This window comes from Gorilla gorilla, chromosome 16 (genome assembly GCF_029281585.2).
Source record: "Gorilla gorilla gorilla isolate KB3781 chromosome 16, NHGRI_mGorGor1-v2.1_pri, whole genome shotgun sequence".
Taxonomy (NCBI): Eukaryota; Metazoa; Chordata; class Mammalia; order Primates; family Hominidae; genus Gorilla; species Gorilla gorilla.
The window spans coordinates 50,631,880-50,653,416 of record NC_073240.2 but is presented as its reverse complement, the minus strand read 5'-3'; the positions used below and the strand labels follow the sequence as shown (position 1 = coordinate 50,653,416).

Below are 21,537 nucleotides of genomic sequence, written 5' to 3'. Positions count from 1 at the left end.
TGGTAACAGCTGATTCATCTCTGGCTCAGACCTGTTCCTTGGTACTCCAAGAGATTATTTGAAAGGTAGTAACTGAAATAAAAGGCCACTATCTGAAGAAGCAGCAAATAGAAAACATTCTTCATATTGTCCTGTTAACATGATCTGTTTATAAGTAAGGGTAATAAATTACCTGGAAGAGTCATTGTAGGTATGACATGTAACAAGCATTAAATGTTTGTGTGTATGTGTGTGTGCATGTGTACATGCATGCATGTGTGTGTGTGAAACTGGTGTTCACAATCCTACAATTTTTGGTAAACTTAATCTTTATAATTTTAGAAAAAGCCTGCTGTTATGCCTATGCATCTTTTCCTCTTTTTTTTTGCTTGCCCATAATTTGTTTTATGTGCTATTACAGTAGTGCCAGTGCCATGTTTTTATATTAACTTTATGTTTAGAAGCTGTTTTTCTCATAAAACATACAGTTCTTATTCCAGTTGAATGTTGAAATTACATTTCTACTTTCTCACAAGTTGAGAGCCCACAGAAACTAGCCTCTGCCCTAAAAACACAAAATCCTTTTAGTCTTATTATAAAAGGAATACATTGCAGGAAATTCAGGAAAAGCATAAAAATGCAGGGAAAAATTAAAATTCACACGTAATCACGAATCAGGGTTAGCATGAAAAAAATGGAAATCGGATTATATATATATAATTTTATGTCTTATTTTTTCACTTTGTGTCACAAGCATTTATCTTATTTATAAAATATTCTTTGAAATATCCCTTTTAATGGCTGTAGTATTCCACCATATGAATGTGCCATAATTTATTCAACCATGTTGCTGTTAGATTGCTTCTACATTTCACTATGGCAAATTATACAATGGCAAAGTTTCATGTAGTACATAATTCTCAGCATGATCCTCTAGTTATTTTCTAAGGTTATCTCCTTAAAGGTGGGAATTCTGGGCTAGAAGACATAAGGAAGTTTAAGGCACTTGACACATATTGCCAAATGGCTTTCCAAATAGATTGTATCATTTTCAGCTGAAGGGTGCAAATTACCCTTCTCAGCAGCCCTTCACTGATTTAGAGTATTACTTTGAATTATTTTATAATTAAAAAATGGATAACCTTTTGTTGCTTGGGAAATAATGAATACATCTTGTTCAAACAGGAATAATTTCTTTAAAAAACTTTTAATTTCGGAATAATTTTAAATTTGTAGAAGAGTTGCAGATACTGCAAAGACAGTTCCTGCATACCCTCACCTAGCTTTTCTCTGTTGTTAATATTAACATCTTACCTCACCATGGTGCATTTGTTAAAACTATGAAATTAGCATTGGTATAATACTATTAACTGAGCTACAGATTTGATTCAGATTTCTCCAGTTTTTCCATTAATTACCCTTTTCTCTTCTAGGATCCAATCCAGGATCCTACATTGAATTTAGTGGTCATGTTCCTTAGTCTCCTCCCATCTCTGACAGTTCTGTAGTCTTTGCTTGTCTTTCATGACCTTGACACTTTTGAAGACTGGTCACCAGGTATTTTGTAGAATGTTTTTCAGTTTGGGTTTTCTGATGTTTTTTCTTAGAAATAGACTGAGGTTGTGGATTTGGGGAAAGAATCACAAAGAGTGATGTGTTCTTGTCTCATCTATCAGGGAGAACATGATAGCAACATGATTTATACAGGTGATGCTAATCTTGACTACTTGCTTACAATGATGTTTCTCAGGTTTCTCCACTGTAAGCTGACTATATTTCCCTTTCCATACTCTAGTGCCTAAAAGTAAGTCGCTGAGTCCAACCTACATTCAAGAGAAGGAGAATTAACTTTTACCTCCTAGAGGAAGGAGTATCAAAGAATTAGTGGTTATATGTTAAAACTGTAGCAGGTGTAATTTTAAATAAAATTGCTATAATAGGGGCCCCAAAGGTATAAGGGATTTGCCCAAGATCACACAGTGACAACATTGCAGGTTTAGCACTAAGATCCAACAGTGTGATTTCCCAAGTCGATGTTCTTTAATAAAGGCATCTGTGATTATTCTGTTAAAGATTTGAGGCAAGCATTTCCTACAGCACAATTATTACTGGGCTTTGGGTAGTTAGGCATAGTTGGGAAGCAGTGGAATGTAATCCTCATCATTGCAATGCAGACAGAAAGTCGTGTACTTTAAAAGAGGTGGTGCTGCTTGTCACCCCTCTGTGGCTGGGATCACTTTGCCACGTTACAGGGTTGAAGTTCCCTATACGTTATCCACATGCTCCCAGCCCATTGTTTTCTCCCCTACCTAATTTCTCCCTGCCCTCACTCCCAGTCCCACTCCCACCATTAATTCTGAGTGCTTGAGGGCCTAAAACAGCTAGGAGATTGAGGATAACTTTCTGGACAGGAGGATGAGGTAGAAAAGATCCAGGCTAGAAATGGTGGCCTAGAAGCAGAATGAGTGGAGGCTTCCAGTGTCTGGCATGCTTTGTTTGCCACTGCATTCCTAACGGAAACCACAGGGCTAAAGAATATAGGCGCAAAGGGATATGAGGAGAGAGGTTAAAATTGAGCAAAGGAAGTGAAAATAATTTGGTTGTGTTATCCACCTATCCCCTCAACTCTGTCTGTCTTAACCTAGATGACCAAAGCAGGCTTGTCCTTGATGGCAGCTGTAAGAGACCTGTATCATCATCACCACCATGAGTGATACCATGCATTATACTTGCTCCTCATGATGCCATTATGCAGTAAATATTATGGGCTGCTTTTATAGATAAAGTTCAGAGAGGTTAAATGACTTGCCTGAGGTCACACAGTAAGTCCCAGAGCCAGGAGAATCCAGTTCTGTCTAATTCCAGTGTTATCTGGAACAAAGTCTACAGTGAGACTGGTGAAAACACAAAATTTTCAATAAATATGAGAACAAACCTTACACTGAGCGTAAAGGAAACACTGGATACTGTGCCATATACTGGGATAATCCCATTATCTCATTTAATTATCTTTATGGTCCTATGAAATGTAAGTACTATTACCACCATTGAGAAAACAGACTTAACAAGAAGATTAAGTTATATTCCAAGTCATACAAAAAGTGGTAGGCCAGGATTTGAACAGACGTCTTCTGACTCCAGATGCCCAGCTCCAAAGCTATGTGAACCTCCCTTCTTTGTAAAGATAAGTAGAAGCTGTGGGCCTCCCCAGTCACATAGTAAGTACAGGGAATTCGTGGTCCCCACCTCTCTCACTCATGTGGGAATACCTAGGATACCAGTATCACCCTTGGCTAACATGGGAGACAAACTGTTAATAGATGACAAGCACATAGGTGTTTCTTTCAATGGCAGAGTTTCAACTTGAGGAATATGTAGACTCCCAGTTTCTGTCATTTTAGTCTAATTCTTTGGCAAATATTACCACTTGTTTTTATTTCTAGGAAGCCCTGAAAATGTCTGTTTTACCATAGAGTTCTTAGACCCAAGTATGTAAATGTTTGTAACCATGGATGCTAGGCAATTTTGGCTTCAATCAAAAACTGTGGTCTTTAATATATAGAATAATAACTTTAAGGAATTCTGTGAATAAGCTCACTTTGACAGCAGCATTAATATCCTTTCCTCACTGTTTAAGCTTGACTTTTCATTGTGGTAACAACCCCGTGAAATTTCCATGGTCTGTAATTACAGTTATAAATCTTATGTCCTGCTGATGCTACAGGCCAAATTTAAGTAGTCTCTATTGTTTTTTTAAAAAAGTATTTTTCAATTATTTGAATTATAAAATGCTCTTTTAAACATTTCAAAGAGTACAAAAGTGTTTAAAATAAAATGAACCATCTTCCTTTCCTTCCCTTCTTTAACTACTATGATGATGACCATAGCTTAAATCCTCCCATACATTTTCTGTACTTTGAGACGACACATACACACATATTTAACAAAAGGAGATAATAATTATGTATATTGTTCTGTAATATGCTTTTCTTGCTTAATTAGATATTCTGGTCAGCTTTCCAAATCAACACATTCAGATCTATCTTAATTGTTTTAATAGCTGCACAGAAATTCATAATATGAATGTATAAGTATTTATCATCTATTGATAAACATACAAGATGTTTCTATATGTTTTTTGCTATTGAAGCAATGCTACAATGCATATATTAGTACATATATTTTATATACTGTCAGATAAGTTCCTAGAAATGAGACTTCTGGGGTTAGAACTCCTAATTTTTACCAATCTGCTGGATAAAGAATGGTATTTTGCTGTTTTCATTACTGGGTCAGAGAGTATGTACTTTTAAAATTTTCATAAATATTGCCATAATACGTTCCCAAAAAGATAGTAGTTCCAAATGACAGACACTTTAAAAATTTAAGCTAAAAAAAGAGCTTTATTAAAACATATTAGGTAGCTTCAGTGGAAACACTGCTGTTATTACACCTTACATCTTGGTTGTCATCACCCTGGGGATGGGCTGCCAAAAGGTTCGCCATAGACTTCCAGAAGAACCATCACCTTTGCCATCATGTCTGTCAAATGCTGAGAAAAGCATATTAAAGTTTGCCATTGTGATTATGATTCCTATTAAGTTTTCCGTGTGTTTCAAAGAGATTTTTACCTCGTATAATTTAAGCTATATCTTTGCCACATAATGGTTTCTGACTATTAATTTTTCTTCGTAGTTTTTATCTTTTTTCATAATAAAAGATTCTTAAGTTTTATATTTTTATATTAGTTTTCTTCCCTTGCTTTTTTTAGTTTACATTTGCCTGATACATAATCTGGGCCAATTTCTTAATTTCCATTTATTTCTTGTCTCATTCTATTAGTCTTCCTTGATAAGAATGTTTAAGCTACTAATTTTTATTATAATAACTTGTATTTTATCATGCTATATTAATATTATTTTCTGATTACTTTTAATTCTGCTTTTCAATTTTTTTTTTTACTTTTTCATACTTGTATGCATTAATTATGGTTTAAAAATATCCCATTTCTGGCCAGGCTCAGTGGCTCATGCCTGTAATCCTAGCACTTTGTGAGGCTGAGGCGGGTGGATTACCTGAGGTCAGGAGGTTCAAGACCAGCTTGGCCAACATGGTGAAACCCTGTCTCTACTAAAAATACAAAAAAATTAGCCAGGCATGGTGGCGCCTGCCTGTAGTCCCAGCTACTCAGGAGGCTGAGGCAGGAGAATCGCTTGAACCCAGGAGGCAGAGGTCGCCATGAGCCAAGATCACACCATTGGCGACAAGAGCAAGACTCCATCTCAACAACAGCAACAAAAAAATCCCATTTCTAATGAATAACTTACAAGTTTTACTATTATATTCTTATTTTACTAGTGATTTCTCTTTATTTTCATAGTTATTTAAATATATATATTTCCATATTGGCAGAATGGAATTCCACAGATAATATGAAATTTTATCCTTCATCAAATGTTTCACTATCTTGTTCTAAACCTTTCCTTATGCTTCTTCAATTAAACAGTTTTGGCAATGTTTTTATCTTACTTACCCTTCTTTGTCCTTACTCCCATCCCCAACTCTTACATGTTAATTATTTAGAATTTAATTCCAGGATGTTATTAAATGCTCCTCCTGTAACATATTTGCTGACTATTCCCATTTTTTTCCAAATTAATACTGCCCTCATACATTATTACTCATCTAGAACTAACTATACATTTACAAGAAGCATTGCTCACCACTATTTTTATGACCTGTCTTCTGTTATTTTGAGGTCTTTGTACAGTTTTAATTTTTATTTCATTGCAGAAATATCCTTGGGTAATTTCTTCAGAAAGGATATTGAGATGTTATACTTTTTAGCTCAATGTTTTCTGTCTTTGCCTTTACATTTACACGATATATTGGATGAGCATAAGATCCTTGAGTCAGTCTTTTTCTTTAGGAACTTTGTTGTTGCTTCACTATATAGTTGTTGTTTCAACAATTTTGTGTTGTTTCACAGTTTCACTGTGATAGTTTGATGTTAGGTTGATTCTTTTTCCTTCTCTGTATAAAAGATTATGTCACCAAAATCTTCTTTCATTACTTTGGATAGGACCTAAAGGACCCTCTCAATCTGAAAATCTATGCTATTTGTTATCACAGAGCAGTTTTCTGCTGTCATTTCTTTGATTGTTACTTTTCTATTTATTCCTTTTTCTCTTTCTAAAATGCCATTATTTGTATATTGGAGTCATAGATCTGAGATCTATGAATTTGCTATTCATGTCTCATATCTTTTTGCAAATGGTTTCCATGTCTCCAAGTCTTTGTTCTCTATTGTGAGATATTATTTGTATTGTTTTGTCCAGAATATTCATTTAGTTCTATTCATTGACTATTCTTTGGTTTTGCTGTTGAATTTTTAAATTCAGGAATAGTGTGTTTTTCTTTCAGATTATTTTTTTCTGTGAGCTAATTGCATCTTCTTACGGGGTCTTATTATATTTTGTTGTTGTTACCGTGCTTGTCTGTCTCTTCTATTAGTTCTGCTTCAATAGGAGCCAACTATTCTTGCTTTTTCAGCTGAATCCTTTTAAATGGGTTGTAATTTTTCTTTGCCTACTCTTACCCACACAGATCAGGCTATCATTGACTCTTGAGAGTGTTAAACTAACAGGTGGTGGAAGGTAAAGTTGGAGATTTTGGTGAAATGTCTTGGCAGCCAAATGAACTGGAAAGCGGGCATGTCTTTGCTGAGGCATGGATGGCAGGGCTGTTTTCAGACCTCCTGAGGGGAGGAAAGGCTGTACTTTTATAAACCCTGTAGTTCACATCAAAGGCTGCCAGCATCATTTTAATGGGGAAACATTTTAAGGGACAGTAAATTACAAGTGGGAAGAGAAAGTATGTCTCAGCATGTTGAGAGGGATCTATTTACTAAGCAGGTAGGGCCCCCTCAGACAGATGAGAAATCTTTAGTCTTGCAACAAACTACTAGAAATACAAACCTTCACTTGGACCTGGATCACTTGGGAACTATGAGATGCAAATAATGATACCAGAACCTACTTTTTTATTCTCTGAAGAACTCAAGTGTTCATATTTACCAGTGGTGTCCTTGATTCTCCAATAGCAGACCACTCTTCTAGCTGAGCTGCTGCAACAAGTTACTAGAAGGAAGACGAGCTCGTGACCATGCTTCCAGGCCATTGTGAATCCCAGTTTCTGAATTTTATGCCAAAATAAGGCTGAAGAATTTTCTTTGTTATAAGTTGAGTAATTGAAGAGAAAGGATCATCAAAATGAGTTGGGATATTGGTGTAAAAAAGATCATGCATGTGTAAAAATGGTATTGTGAAAATTTACTTACAGAGTATAAAATGTTGCACTTGCCTATTACAGAAAGAATTTTTTTCCAATAGAAAAGTTTTGAGAGACATTTGGAAAGTAACTTAAAAATTATAAGCCATTGTGCTTTCATATTTCTCACTTAAAAGAAGTTTAACATGTTTAACATCTTACCTCCTGATTCTGACTTGACCTTGGCAGATATAATGGCTTGCGTATAGAAGTTCTAAAGTCAATTTTCTACCAGAAATATGAAGTCAGATCAGTCCCCTGTGTGTGTTCAGAAAGTGGGGATGCCCGTGGTTGGCTTGGCAACTAGGCAGGTGCAACCTTCCTGCCACAGGGCAGTTCTCGGGAAACATCATGAGGTAAAATGATGCTGTTTTAATCCTCAAAGACCTCCCGTTTACATTTGATTTTATTTACAGATAGCCTTGGATACCAGTTACTGGACTTTCATTAATCACGTCTTCATCTGGGGAAGCATTGCCATTTATTTCTCCATTTTATTTACAATGCACAGTAATGGCATCTTTGGCATCTTCCCAAACCAGTTTCCATTTGTTGGTAAGTGAGTCATGTTGACTAGTGGAACCTAGTGTCATGCTGCTGTTTACTTGTCTTATAATTTATTTTTTGTGTTAGATAGAGCTGGGGGGTGATTAGTGATCCTTTGTCCAGAAATTGATTGAGCCAGGCATCTGAAGGCTTCCGAGTTTAAAAGTGGCTCTAAAAGCTCAGTTTCTGCTGTCTCTACTGGATGCAGAAGAATCACTCACAGTAGCTTACAGGTTCTCAACAGCTTACATGTAGTAGGCTGTCTCTTTGCAAATGAGAGGCATAGCACATATATTAGGGCTACCTGAAGACCTGTCAAATGCTTATATATGGTAGAAGAAAAAGAAATACTAGACTCTCCTTTTATGCCACATTATCACCAACATCTGCCAAAATTCACCCATAGAACTTATTTGCATTTAGATAAGAATGAAACAATGTATAATTTAGAGCCTTCTAAAAATTCCTGGACATTAATCCATAAGTGGCATGAGGAGTAGGCTTTGTAGTTAGTCAGTCAGGGTTCAAGCGCCAGCTGTGCCACTTAACAAGCTGTGTGACTTTGGTCAAGTTTCTTCTTTCCATGCGAGAATATATAGGAATAAACAAAACTCAGTTTCTCCTATACTCTCATTCAGCAAGCAACACAGAAGACTTCTGTGACCTCTGGTCACCAAGAAGTAGGGATTTCTTCCCACCAACAACCAATGAGGTGTTTCTGCAGAGGACCCCAGCTGGATGTTCTCCAATTCAATTCTGGCAATATCTACTTGGAGGTAGTGTCAGATCCTACAAGTTGAGGGCTAAGTTCCGCATGACTGCCCCCACACTTCCAATGCTAGTAGCAAGCCACAGGATGTTTTACCTCTACTTTTGACCAGCTGGCTATAAATTGGGGTTCCCCCCAACCCCCTCCATGGGTTTGATTAATTTCTAGAGTGGCTCAAAGAACTCAGGGAGACACTTACATTTACTGGTTTACTATAAAGGATATTACAAAGGATACAGATAAAGAGATGCATAGAGCAATGTGTGGAGGAAGGGGCGTGGAACTTCCATGCCCTTTCCAGGCATGCTGCCCTCCAGGAACCTCTACATGTTCAGCTATCTAGGAACTCTTTGAACCCTGTTCTTTAAGGCTGTTATGAAGACATTTTTTATATAGGCATGACTGATAAAGTCATTGGCCATTGGTGATCAACTTAACCTTCAGTCCCTCTTCCCTTCCAGGAGATTAGAGGCTGGAGCTGATACTCCCAACCCTCTAATCCTACCTTAGTCTTTCTGATGACCAGCCCCCATCCTGAAGCTACCTAGGGACTTCCAGCCATCAGTCAACTCATTAACAAATAAAAAGACACATATCACTGAGGATTTCGAGGAGTTTTAAATCTATGCCAGAAAACAGAGAAGAAGACCAAACATACAGCTCACAATATACTATGCATTAATGTCTTCACTTATAAACTGAGGATATTAATAAGCCTATTTTCATGGAAAATTTATGAGGATTAAATGAAATAATACATATAAAGCACTTAGCATGTATCCTGGTACATAGTACTTTTTAAATAAATGTTAACCATGGTGATGGTGATTATTATTATTCATGCAAATGTGGCTCAATTACCGGTGGGAAGATTGCAGAGGAATTTGAACATCAGATGAGTAGCAAAGGACCCTCTAAAATCCCTTAAAAAAGATTCTATTATTCTACAAAGAGTATACCTCTGGTCTCTGTATAGGGTATACCATCATTGCACTCCACATTTCAAATTGATTCCCAGCAAAGGCCACTGAGCTTTATAAAAGAGGGATATTAATATACTTTCTCAGAGGTTTTGAAATCTCTAGTGTGTGTGAAATAAGCTGCTAACCGAGTTCATCTAAAACTGGAAAAGAGAGATGCGCAGTGACCAACATTCTTGAACTTAATCAGGCAAGAGTGAGATTTGTATCCACTAATTGAGGAAGTAAATTCTTGGACTAATTTATGTAGAAAGCAAAATAAGACCACAAGGACTAAAACAGGATTATAAGGTTAGTAAGGTTACAAATCCACATTGATGCAAAGGCACCTGAAATTGTAATTCAATTTAAATTCACACATACACTTAAAAATGTTCTTCACCTTTTGCCTTTTCCTACATGTAAATGGAAATCTTTAAGTTGCACCACTCTTACTTAATATGTACTGGTAATACGTTGTTTACCAAAAGATTCCAACTATGTAGAGACATGTTGGTCATGAGTAAGAATAAGCATATTGGGAAACAAAGACACCAAAACTATTTTTGTTTTATTTTTTTAAGATCGTTTGCCAAAACGAAAAGTTCAGTGTATTGACTAGAAGATTTCCAGTCCTAAGAGAGCACTGTGATGCATAATGAGACTAGAATGCCTCAACTGGAGAAAGTAATTTGTGCAGGGACCACTCTTTCCAGCTAAGCACAAGCCATTTCAGTAATTAATTACTGAGCTCCAGTGAAATTTTTTAAAAGTTAGATCAACATTGGGGTTTCAGGAAAATTTTTTTTTCTTTAGTAGCTAGCAGCAAACAGGAGTGTGGTTTCAAAGTGAAGCTTGTTTTCCCAGCCATGCCTGAGGGTACCAAGCTTCAAGGAGCTCAAAGAGACATTTAATTTATTAAGTCAAGTTTGTTTCTGCCCATGGCTGAAGGCAACTGGAATCAGCTGCTCTTGGGTAGGCAGATTCCTCTCTCTAAAGCCAGAAAAAGCAGACATACCATTCAGTAGCCAAGCCCTCATACCCAAAGCACATTTGAATGGTGGTAACATTTGAATACTGGGATAGGGGACCTGGATAACTGGGGGTATGATGATAAATCTCTAGAAAATGAACAGGGACAAAAGTTTATTTTGGTGATATAAGCAGGGTTGGCATCTTCCCATGGAGCTTGTCTGCCTGCCTTACTGACCCGTATTGCCTTGTTTAAACCCACAATGGGGTATGTGAGGTGTGAGTAAAAAGTAAGGAAACTGGCTTCAGGCTTGGAAATGAGTTTCACAGTCCTATTGCCCTAGCATGTTGGATGGCTGCATCAACAGTCTCCTGGTGAGGGAATGTTCTTTTCACAAACCCGGGAGCCTTCTTGATCTTGGAACTTTGGGGACTTCATAACCAAGTGAACAATAGAGAAATAACAAGTTCCTCTGAGGCAGGTTTTCTCAGGCCATTGCCTGAAATTAAAAAGTTGGTCCTGCAATAGATAAAGCTCCCCTTTTATGACAAGCCAATCAATATGATCATTACTTGAGATTGTACCTGCATCTGGAACATTTTTTGTATAGTTTTGATGTGATAGTTTTAATTCAAGAGTCCACAAGGGTAAAGGGTAAATGTGCCTTTTAAAAATAATGGCTGCTTTGTAACCACAAGATCTTGATGCTGGAAGAGAGAATTGTGCTCCGTGAGTGATATTAGACTGAGCCTGGGTGAGAGAATGCTTGGCTCAGGCTGGTAATCTCTAAGTGATCAGGCCACTAAGCCGTTCCTGAGGGTGATCTTAGCACTCCTGCCTTCTTATCATCATGGTGACTTTAGGTGATCCAAATCTCACCATTGAAAAAAGATCTTGGCCAGGTGCGGTGGCTCACTCCTGTAATCCTAGCACTTTGGGAGGCCGAGGCGGGAGGATCATGGGGTCAGGAGATCGAGACCATCCTGGCTAACATGGTGAAACCCTGCCTCTACCAAAAATACAAAAAAAATTAGCTGGGCGTGGTGGTGGGCACCTGTAGTCCCAGCTACTCAGGAGGCTGAGGCAGGAGAATGGCATGAACTCAGGAGGCAGAGCTTGCAGTGAGCTGAGATCGCACCACTGCATTCCACCAGCCTGGAAGACAGAGCGAGACTCCGTCTCAAAAAAAAAAAAAAAGATCTTGTAGGAACAAAGAACCTATTAATTAATAATTCAGTCCTACTTGTAACCACAGTGTATATTTTCTTTAATGATAGGTAATGCACGACATTCCCTGACCCAGAAGTGCATCTGGCTTGTAATTCTCTTAACAACAGTGGCTTCGGTTATGCCAGTGGTGGCATTCAGATTTTTGAAGGTGGATTTATACCCAACCCTGAGTGATCAGGTATGTCACAGTGCTGATGAATAATTGAAGCCTGGTTTTTGGCTCTTGAAATGGTGTCCTTTTCTGCCTTATTGGAAGCTCAGAGATGGGCTAATGAAATTGTCACAAGCAAACACCTACTGGTGCATGAGATCACATCAGAATAGATGGGACTTCTCACATCTTGAATGTACTAGTCCTTAGTGCCATGAAGAGAGGCATTTATACTAAATGTGGATGGGGAGTCATAAATTACAAGTTGAACTGGGTATTTTAAAAAGCTGACTTTTAAAAAGAAGATCACAGGCATCATTTTGGACAATTTTTCCAAGGGAAAGGCAAGCTATAGGAAAAGATACTGATTTGAGGGCAAGTACAAGCACAATAAAAGAGAGACAAGCATGGTATGAGTCAAAGGGGCTTAACATTTTTGTAGAAATCCAGTAGCAGATTCAGAAACATGGGTGAGATGTTACCTTCTGAACAGATTAAGAAGGGGAAGAGCAGCATGCTGGGTAGATTAGTACACTTGGAAGGAAAATAGGAAGAACAGGTTATAGAAATTCCTTAACTGGAGAATTAACAGAACATATTTCAGAATTTCATGGGAAGAGGAGTAAGTAGGACAATATCAACTTAGGTCAGGACTCAGATAAAGCGTGAAAAGGAGAAAGAAAGGGAGACAAACATTCGTAGCCATGTCATGAGAAGGGGGAACATGCTGCTGTGGTGAGTGGGACCAGGCCAGTGATGCTGAGAGAGACTGAGGTAGGTAGGTAGGTAGGTAGGTAGGTAGGTAGATTAGATAGATAGATAGATAGATAGATAGATAGATAGATACACACACACACATTTTTTTTTAATCATGATGTCTCTGACATTTTGGGACCAAAGTGTAAAAAGATTCCTTCTGGAAAAATTCGGAGTCCCTTGTCATATCTGTCCTCTCTCTTTGGTTCTCCAAGCTCATTCTGACATAAACCCAGAAAATGGCGGATGAGTTAAGGAAGGAAGGGTGTGCTTGTTTGTCCGATAAGTTTGATCGTGATGTTCTGCTTGATGGTTTTCTCCTGACACAAAAGTCAGGATCCAAGTGATTTGCCAAACAAGGTCGCTTACAACAAACCTCAGGTCTTTTTCTCCTTAGCTTTACAGGGAAATGAAAGAGTTGTGGGAAACCTACTCACATAATAGGGAACATTTAGAAAGGCAATACAAACCTAAAATAAATCAAAACCCTGGAAGTCTCATGATACGTTGAGCTACCACACGAATTGAATATTTCTGACTCATTTTCTGAATTTTCTTCTAGTCCAGTTACTGACAACTGTTGGATCCAGAGAATGTCTAAAAGAGAGGAAAAAGGCTGTTTTGGGAGAATGAAATTATAAATTATTATGCTGACTTTGGGCAGTGCATGTTAGAAAATCTTTCTATACAAAAGTATGCTCGTATGCATCGAAGATATATGAGAGACAATAATGAAATTTGTCTGATATTTCTTAATTACTTAATAGTGTCTCGATAGAGATAAAAATGGACCAGGGCCCCCAGTGTTATCTTTTGGGTGGAAAATTTCTTAGTTTTTAGATTTAAAACTTCCTTTTGCAATGTTGTTTTTACTTAAAAAAAAAAAAAAAGGCTTTCACTTTACAAAGTGGGCCACTGCCTGGAGTGTATCATTTGGATGCATCATCTCACTTTGGGTCTGTTTCTCTCCAGATCCGCCGGTGGCAGAAGGCTCAAAAGAAGGCAAGGCCTCCAAGTAGCCGAAGGCCTCGGACCCGCAGGTCAAGCTCAAGAAGGTCTGGATATGCTTTTGCTCACCAAGAGGGCTATGGAGAGCTTATCACATCTGGAAAAAATATGCGAGCTAAAAATCCACCCCCAACATCAGGGCTGGAAAAGACACATTATAATAGTACTAGCTGGATTGAAAATTTATGTAAGAAAACCACAGACACAGTGAGCAGCTTTAGCCAGGATAAAACAGTGAAACTGTGAGTCAATATGAATTTAAACCACATAGTTATCTTTTCACTTCAGGTGGAGCTGAAATTCTGCTGGCTCCAGAGTTTGAGATTTGAGGCAAGAGGTGGGGCAGGCAGATTGCCTCACTTAACTTAAATCTGCGGCAGACAACTGCCAGTGTCCATCAAACAGGAGTGTGCACTATGGAAAACCAGGCCAGAGGGTCACTGTCTAGTTTGTGATTTGGTGGACAAAACACTCGCTGTTACAAGTACAGATTTTTTTTTTTAATCAACCTAATCAATTGACCTGAACTTTAGAATCTTATTTATGGAGAAAAACTTGTAAAGCTGCATATTCACTGAATGGATCCTCAGGCGGATAAAAGGGTGCATTTTAAAGGTATATATCCAAGCTGAAAAGCATGCCTATTGACAGATAAACATGTATCTGTAAGATCAGCCTTTCCCAAGGTATACTTTTAAAATTTAAAGCGTGTACTGTGTTGCTTTCAGACTGAGTTGCATGTCACTCTTTAGTCTTGATATCTACCTGTCTGTTCAGCCAGGACAACAAATGGCTTCCAAGCCTGAAGAATACAAAAGTGTGCTTGTGTTTCTCATTTTTATACCAGTCTAGGGACAAAGGAGACTGAACATCTTTGCTCCAGGATAGGCTGGTAATTTGATCAAATTTATTCAAAAAGCTCTCAGTCTGTGTCATGTAAGGACATGCCTATGAAATGTGAGAGAGGCTCGCCACTAAGTATTCTAAATACTTTTCAATGGCTTTTCTAACAACCTCAGTAGTAATTTGCTGAGCATCATCCAGACCATTAATAGAATCAGCAAAGCACTGGAATTTCACACTTTAATGATAATATTCCAGATAGTCTATGGGCAAATATTTTCAACATTTCCAATTTTTAAAGCGTCAGAATTGAAGCCAAACAAATTAATAAATAATTGTTTTAATTACTATTTAAAAACTCAGGTTTAGATCGTTTAAAGTTAGTTGCTTTTGATACTCAGCTGCCATGTTTATAATTCAAATATGTAGTAAATATATGTAGGTAAGGTTGTTTTTTTGGAGATGTTGCAGCTCAAATTTCAGTCCACATATGAATCATCAGTGTATTTTCCATAAAGTGATTCGGGCATATTTGTGTGAAAACCTCAGTTCTGTCACTTCTTACCTCTATAAACTTGGATGATAATGTGCCTTCTCTGAGACTCAGTTTCTTCCTCTGTAAAATGAGGACATACTACCTACCTCACGTGGTTGGTTGACGATCGTCTGTCAAAGCACAAACTCTGAAATTATTAAAAACATAATTATTTCATAAACAGATGAGTTAAGTTCCAGTTAACATCAGTATAAAAGAGCAACTGGAAGAGAATATGAAAAAACTGGAATCTAAATAGTCAGTGGGGAAGGCTTTGATAAAATGAAATTGCCAGAAAGATATAAAACTGGTTAGGGTCCTACAGGGAAATAAAATTATAACCGTGGAGGTACATTTCTCTACCAGAAAGTAAAAATAAAGCATCATGTCTTAATGGTTTTCTACAAATCAACTTCTAATTCTACAGAGTCCTTAATCTGGTCCCTATTAAATTCTTGGTCAGACAAAGTTACATTTCCCAAGAGAGTCAGGTGACACTTGAGTGAGTTTGATGGATAATGAGCTAATGTGATATTTATAGGTCACAATTTTTTAAAACCAAAATTTTCAAGTCAAGTCTGGGATAATTTTTCTTAAATGGGATCAAATGAAATAATATGTGTAAAAGAGTCAAATGCAGTCCTTTACCATAGTAACTGCCTATGGACGTTGTCTTTCCCTTACATGCCTGCCTACACTTAACCAGATGATGGTTTTCAATGTCTAATTTGTCATTAGTTTCACCACATTTGCTCACTTTTTGTAACATTTTTGCAAGATTTGAAAACTTTCAGTAAATGTTTTGGCACTATTGGTACTTGATGTTTTATCTCTTCTTTATGGGAAATTCATTGGGGAGATTTTTGTTACATTAGTCCACGGGTATTTTTTTCTCTCCTTTACATGCTGAGGAAAATGTACTCATTCTTAGAATCGGAGTCAAGAATAAAATGAAACAATTGGACCTGTGTGTAAGGGATAGGAAAGATTAGAAGTGGTCCAATTTTGCAAGTCCAGTTTAAATTAAATAAGGCTGTTTATAAACAAATAGTGTGGATGATTGTGAGAGAAACATATTATCAGCTTACTTTGGCCCCATGAGATCCAAGTAAACTCACACACCCGTTGCGAGATCATTCAGTTACATGTGCCAGGGATTGTTTTGAACCGGAAGATGAAAAGTGATGAGAGGTGGGTAGTGATGGTGGGGGCACTGGGGAATAATAACATTTTAATTTTACATCAATGTTATCAAATTATTTGGAAAGAAAAACTATTTTTTCTAGATTTAAGCTGATAATCTTGTGTTTTTAAAATCTCAGCCCAAGTTTTGAGCTATTATAGGTAATTGCAAATTGTGTTTCCCTGACTTAGCTCTGCTATCTTTGGCTCTCTCCTCTGCCTCCAGATGCATATACCTATGAAGGAAAAAAAGAGAGAGAGGAAGGAAGAAAGTAAGATAAAGCAAGAGAGAGGAAAAAGTAATGGAGGAAAGGATGGTGGGAGGGAGAAAAGAGTTTTCCAGTTATATGTTTTTTTGAGATAATCTGACTCTGAAAAATAAATGTAATCTCTCAAAGAAAAAAAAGTGGATTATATTTGACTCTTGAATAGTAAAATTTCCCTCACATCTTGTGTGAGAACAAGAAAATCTTACCAGAATGGGGGCCAGGAGCCCTGGCTTCTTGTCACAGTGATGGTGCTGATTTGTGTGAGCTCAGGCATGCCACCTGACTTCTCCAGGCCTTGGTGTCCTTGTCCATTGATAGAGAAATTGGGACAGGATGGTCTTAAAGACCTTTTCTCATTTACCCAATCTGTGAGCTGTTCTTGTCAGTGTTGTCTGTTGTGTATTTGCAATTGCCTTTGTTGGAGAGACAGATTTTCTATATATATATATATATATATATATAGAGAGAGAGAGAGAGAGAGAGAGAGAGAGAGAGAGAGAGAGAGAGAGAGAGAGAGAGAGAGAAGAAACTGAATTGGATGTTCTCTTGAGGGCAGGGCCTGGCTCTTCAGGCTGTTGTACTGGTTTGTATTTCTCTAGACTAGCCCCTGATGCACTGCTGTCTCTGGCTTTTCTCTCAGCTCACCACAGAGCTGCTAAACCCTGTGGTGGCATTTTACCTGGGTCAGTTGAATGCTCAGTTTCTTGTTAATGATTCATGAAGATATCTCCACACCCTCCTTTCCTCTCTCATCATTTTGAGTAACAAAAGTATCCAGATGTGAAGGTAAGATACTCATGTCCAGTTAAGAAGAGCTCACTTAAAAGTCCTCCCTACCTTGAATCTGGGCTTAGAGGAGATTCTTTGAGCCTTTGTTCCCTTGGGACCGAAGTTGAAGCAACAGAGCTTGAACAATTTTCTTCATAGTTATAGAGCACTTTGCAGTTTGTGTATCATTCTTACATAAACTCTATTGTGTCTGTGTAAAGTGTGCAGATTTAGGGAAAAGTGTAAATAAATGTAAAAATGTTCAGAAATATATGTTTCAAATGTTCTTTTACCTTTCAGTGCAAATAAGAAAAATCTCCCTTCCTTCCTTTCCTACAGCATTTAGTGACGTTAGGTAGGTGTGGAAGGCAAAGGAAATAAAAATGTCTCAAACTATTTCTAAAAAGTCACTAGGAAATCCAACTAATGAGAAGAGCTCTACTTCTGATTTTTATGATAAGAAATTGAATTACTCTGTTAGTGTGTGCACAAAATGCCTCAAGATTGATATAATCTAATTATCTCAGTTATATGACTCAGAATTATTATTTTACACTACAAAGAGTAGGCACAAAGTTAATAGTGTAGGAATCCAGGAATAATGATGACTTACAGACTTTGCGATGGAATTCTGCAGGCCATGGGTCAGATAACCATGTGAGGGGGTCACAATTTTCCAATTTTTACATTAACATCTGGTATTAAATGTCTGCAGTTTGCTCTACTGCGTCACATTTCATTCCTTGGTGAGAAATCATAAGCTTTTGCAATTCTCTAGCCTAAGCCTTTAGCTGAACTGCCTGGAAGCCAGAACTAAATGACCCACGTATTACCAAATGTGTATTGCAAAAGATTTGGAGGACCTTGCTGGGCTAATCTGTAGTTTGGGGCTATGACTTAACCCTATCTGTCCTTGAATTTCAAAACTTCCTGGCAGATCTATTCCTGTAACTGGTGCAGAATGCAAATCAGCTTGGAGCTGCATACATAAACATCCAGATTTCAAGAAATAATAATGATTAGTTGGCCAGATATCTCTGGCTATCTCAATTCAGATTCCCATAAGGTTTATAAGGGCAAGTTAAAATTTTTAATAAACTGCAGCCCTAGACTTACACAGAAAATTCTTACTGGAGCAGGATGCATGGAGAGATGATAGTTAACTTGGAAATAAAGTAATGATCAAGAAGAAATCTAGTTGTTTCACCCCTTGTAATAAATGTTTCTATACTCCCTGCCTTCTTCTAGGTAAATGTGAGCAATGATTAGGATGCTTCTTTGACAGCTGATGATTTTCCTTCTCATCCCCTTTCTGTCTCTGCTCAGTATGTGACACTATAGAGATACAGGGAAGTATGAGACAATGCATGAATATTGGACAGAAATAATAATATTGACCCCAAAACATCCTCAGAAAAGGTTTTGAATAAAATTCCTGTTACTGAATTTCTCGAGATAATGTCACTTTCATTAAATGACTACTGAAAAAGAATAAATTAATTTGGGATTATGATTAGTGACTGGGGGAGATATTAATCTTATTTAACAATCAGTTGGACAGGCACACTGACCAATAAGAATGAACATGGGCCATCAATGGCTAGTCTTGCCCCACTGCTAATGGCAGCTGGCACTCTGACCTATTTGGACCACGTGATAAGTCACATTTGAAACTATACCTATTTTTCTTTATGAGGTGCCTATTTGGTCTAAACCAGATAAAAACAGTAAGATTTTTTTTTTAAACCAAATAACACCAAAAACACTATAGGGTAGGTCAAAATATTTTCCTGGTATCGTTTTGTGTGGTAGCTAATAGTTTTCTGAAGGTATGAGATGATGTGTTTTGAACAACAGGAAAAGTTTCTAACTGCATAATATTATTGACAAAATATGTTTAGGTATTGTGTATGGTTTTTTGTCTGAATGAATACTAACATTTTTAATTGAAATATTTTAAAAAATATATATTTTACAATTATAATATAAATAATTGTGGTTCATAGTTTGGGAGCTTAGTTAAATACTTAGGGGTAAACAAGATGACCAGAATTATCTTTTTGATTGACAGGCAAGACTTTGTTTTACGGTTCCATTTCTTCCTCACAGTTCTCATGTATGGTTCACACATAGCTTACATCTAGTAGACCTCTCAGATGAAATGTGCTAACAAATTTAGTTCTACTGGACTAAATTTAAAATTAATAAGTGAATCAATCACTTAATAGAACACTGAGTGTGGAGAGGCCACGGTACAAGATAAATAAGAAACGGTTTCTTTTTCTTGCTCTCGGAGAGGTTCTAACCCAGTATCTTTCAACCATGCATTATACATACCACAGTTGATGGAATCTAAAATGCCTCCTTGTAAATGATGCACCATTCATTTACATATCACAGGAAAACAAGAAGAATATTGCCGCTTAGAGTTGTAAAGATGCCATTGGATGTAAGATTTACTTCTAATTTCAGAGATGTTAAATTATGAAATCTGGTAAGTATTGGATTGCAGGAGGTTTAAAAATATAGTTCATGTCAACTACTTTTTTATTGTATTGCTGTACAGGAAGCATGTCAGCATCTGCTTCTGGGGAGGCCTCAGGAAGCTTCCAATCATGGCAGAGGTGAAGGGGGAGCAGGCACATCACATGATGAAAGCAGGAGTAAGGAAAAGGGAGTGGGGAAGATGCCACACACTTTGAACAACCAGATCTCCTGTGAATTTATCACCAAGGGGATGGCCCAAGCCATTCATGAGAGATCCACCTCCATGATCCAAACATCTTCCACCAGGCCCCACCTCCAACATTGGGGATCACATTTCAACATGAGATTTTGGCAGGGACAAATATCCAAACTGTATCAGGACTAAGGACCAAGCCCTTCTCTGTCTCTTGGGACTAGGTAAGACCTGAAATTCTTATATGGTCCAAGGACATGGAATGGAGAGACTAGAGGTTCAGAGCCAGTCTAATTTGATATGAAAAGGTAAAAAAATTTGATACTTCTTACATCTCAGTTCTGTAGAAGAAACTCAAACCCATTGTGTAATTCTTTCACTTGATATTTTGTATAATAGTCATGGTCATCAGCTCATTCTGAGTAGGAGTGCTAATGAAGGATGTGTGTCTGTCAAGTCCAGGCTGCTTCATACAACTCTTGTGCACTCCACCCTCTATCCCCCCATCATCCTCACCCCCAGTTCTTCCTCCTATTCCCCACACTGTGGTGGTGTTGTTAATTCATCCACCCATTAGGCTGAAATGCAGGATATCAGGCCCAGGCCCCTAATGGCTGTTGTAGACTGGATACACATTCTTATCAACTCCCTTTACCATGGGCTTTTTTCTCTGAGCCTCTGGTAAGTGGCCTGGGACCTTCTCTAAAATAGCATCATAAATCAGCCAGAGCTGGAGTGGTATCACCACAAAATGAAGGAGGAGATGAGTAGAGTACCTTCTACACATCGTCACCCTGGGCGGCTCAAAGAGGAACTATGCTTGTCTGAGTATCACTGATGATTGAGATAGAATTGTAAGGTGGGTGATCTGTCTTGTGTAGCCTCCTTCACTCTAATCTAATCTTACCACCTAACATGCCCTTCCCCATCTAGGTTACTCTTCTAAGTCTGCCTCAGTTACCTGCTGTAACCCCTTTAAAAGTGTTCCAGGTGATTCTCCTGCATTCGCCCAGGAGACTATGTACATACTTTCAACTTGATGCAGGAACTTCCTTCAGAGTAAGCCTACAGATGGCATTCAGTCTCTGCTCAGATGTTCCCAATGATACAGTGCTCATGAGCTCAACGAAGCCAGCTCCCTTCAAACAGCTCCATTGGTGAGGAATCTCCTTCTTCTTTTGACCTGAGGTCTGTTTCCCCATCATTACCCTGCATTGTTTGCCTCTGCCCTTGCAAAAGAGACTGAATAAGTATCTCTCATGTGACAGCTCCTCAAATATTTGAAAATAGTTGTTCTGTCCTTTCTTTGAGTTAAATAGCAGCTTTTGTTGACTGTCTGTAGTCTTTAAATTAGTCTGTAGTCTAGATAGTGTGAGTTGGAATAGTTCCTGACCTCAAAAATGTTTTGATCTTCCTTGGGGACCTTGTCTAGATCTGGGAAGGAGTACCTTGAGGCTGAAAAAATATGAAAAAATAAAAACTGAGGAAAAGGTGGTGGTGGGAGAATAATTTCCAAAGAATGGCAAACTGATACCCAGATAGTCAAGGATTTCTCTAACA

General features: G+C 37.8%; 1 protein-coding gene across 3 annotated transcripts in view; it reads left to right on the top strand.

Annotated features, from left to right (window-relative positions):
- ATP8B4 (ATPase phospholipid transporting 8B4 (putative)) overlaps window positions 1-15,895 on the top strand; it is a 283,542-nt gene extending 267,647 nt beyond the window's left edge. For all 3 annotated transcript variants that reach the window (XM_055362981.2, XM_019011219.4, XM_063698541.1), the window contains 3 exons: window positions 7,725-7,863; window positions 11,833-11,963; window positions 13,665-15,895. In XM_055362981.2, coding sequence (XP_055218956.2) covers window positions 7,725-7,863; window positions 11,833-11,963; window positions 13,665-13,946 — 552 coding nt within the window. In that variant the 3' untranslated portion in view covers window positions 13,947-15,895. The remainder of the gene's footprint in view (window positions 1-7,724; window positions 7,864-11,832; window positions 11,964-13,664) is intronic.
- Window positions 15,896-21,537: the final 5,642 nt, after the last annotated feature.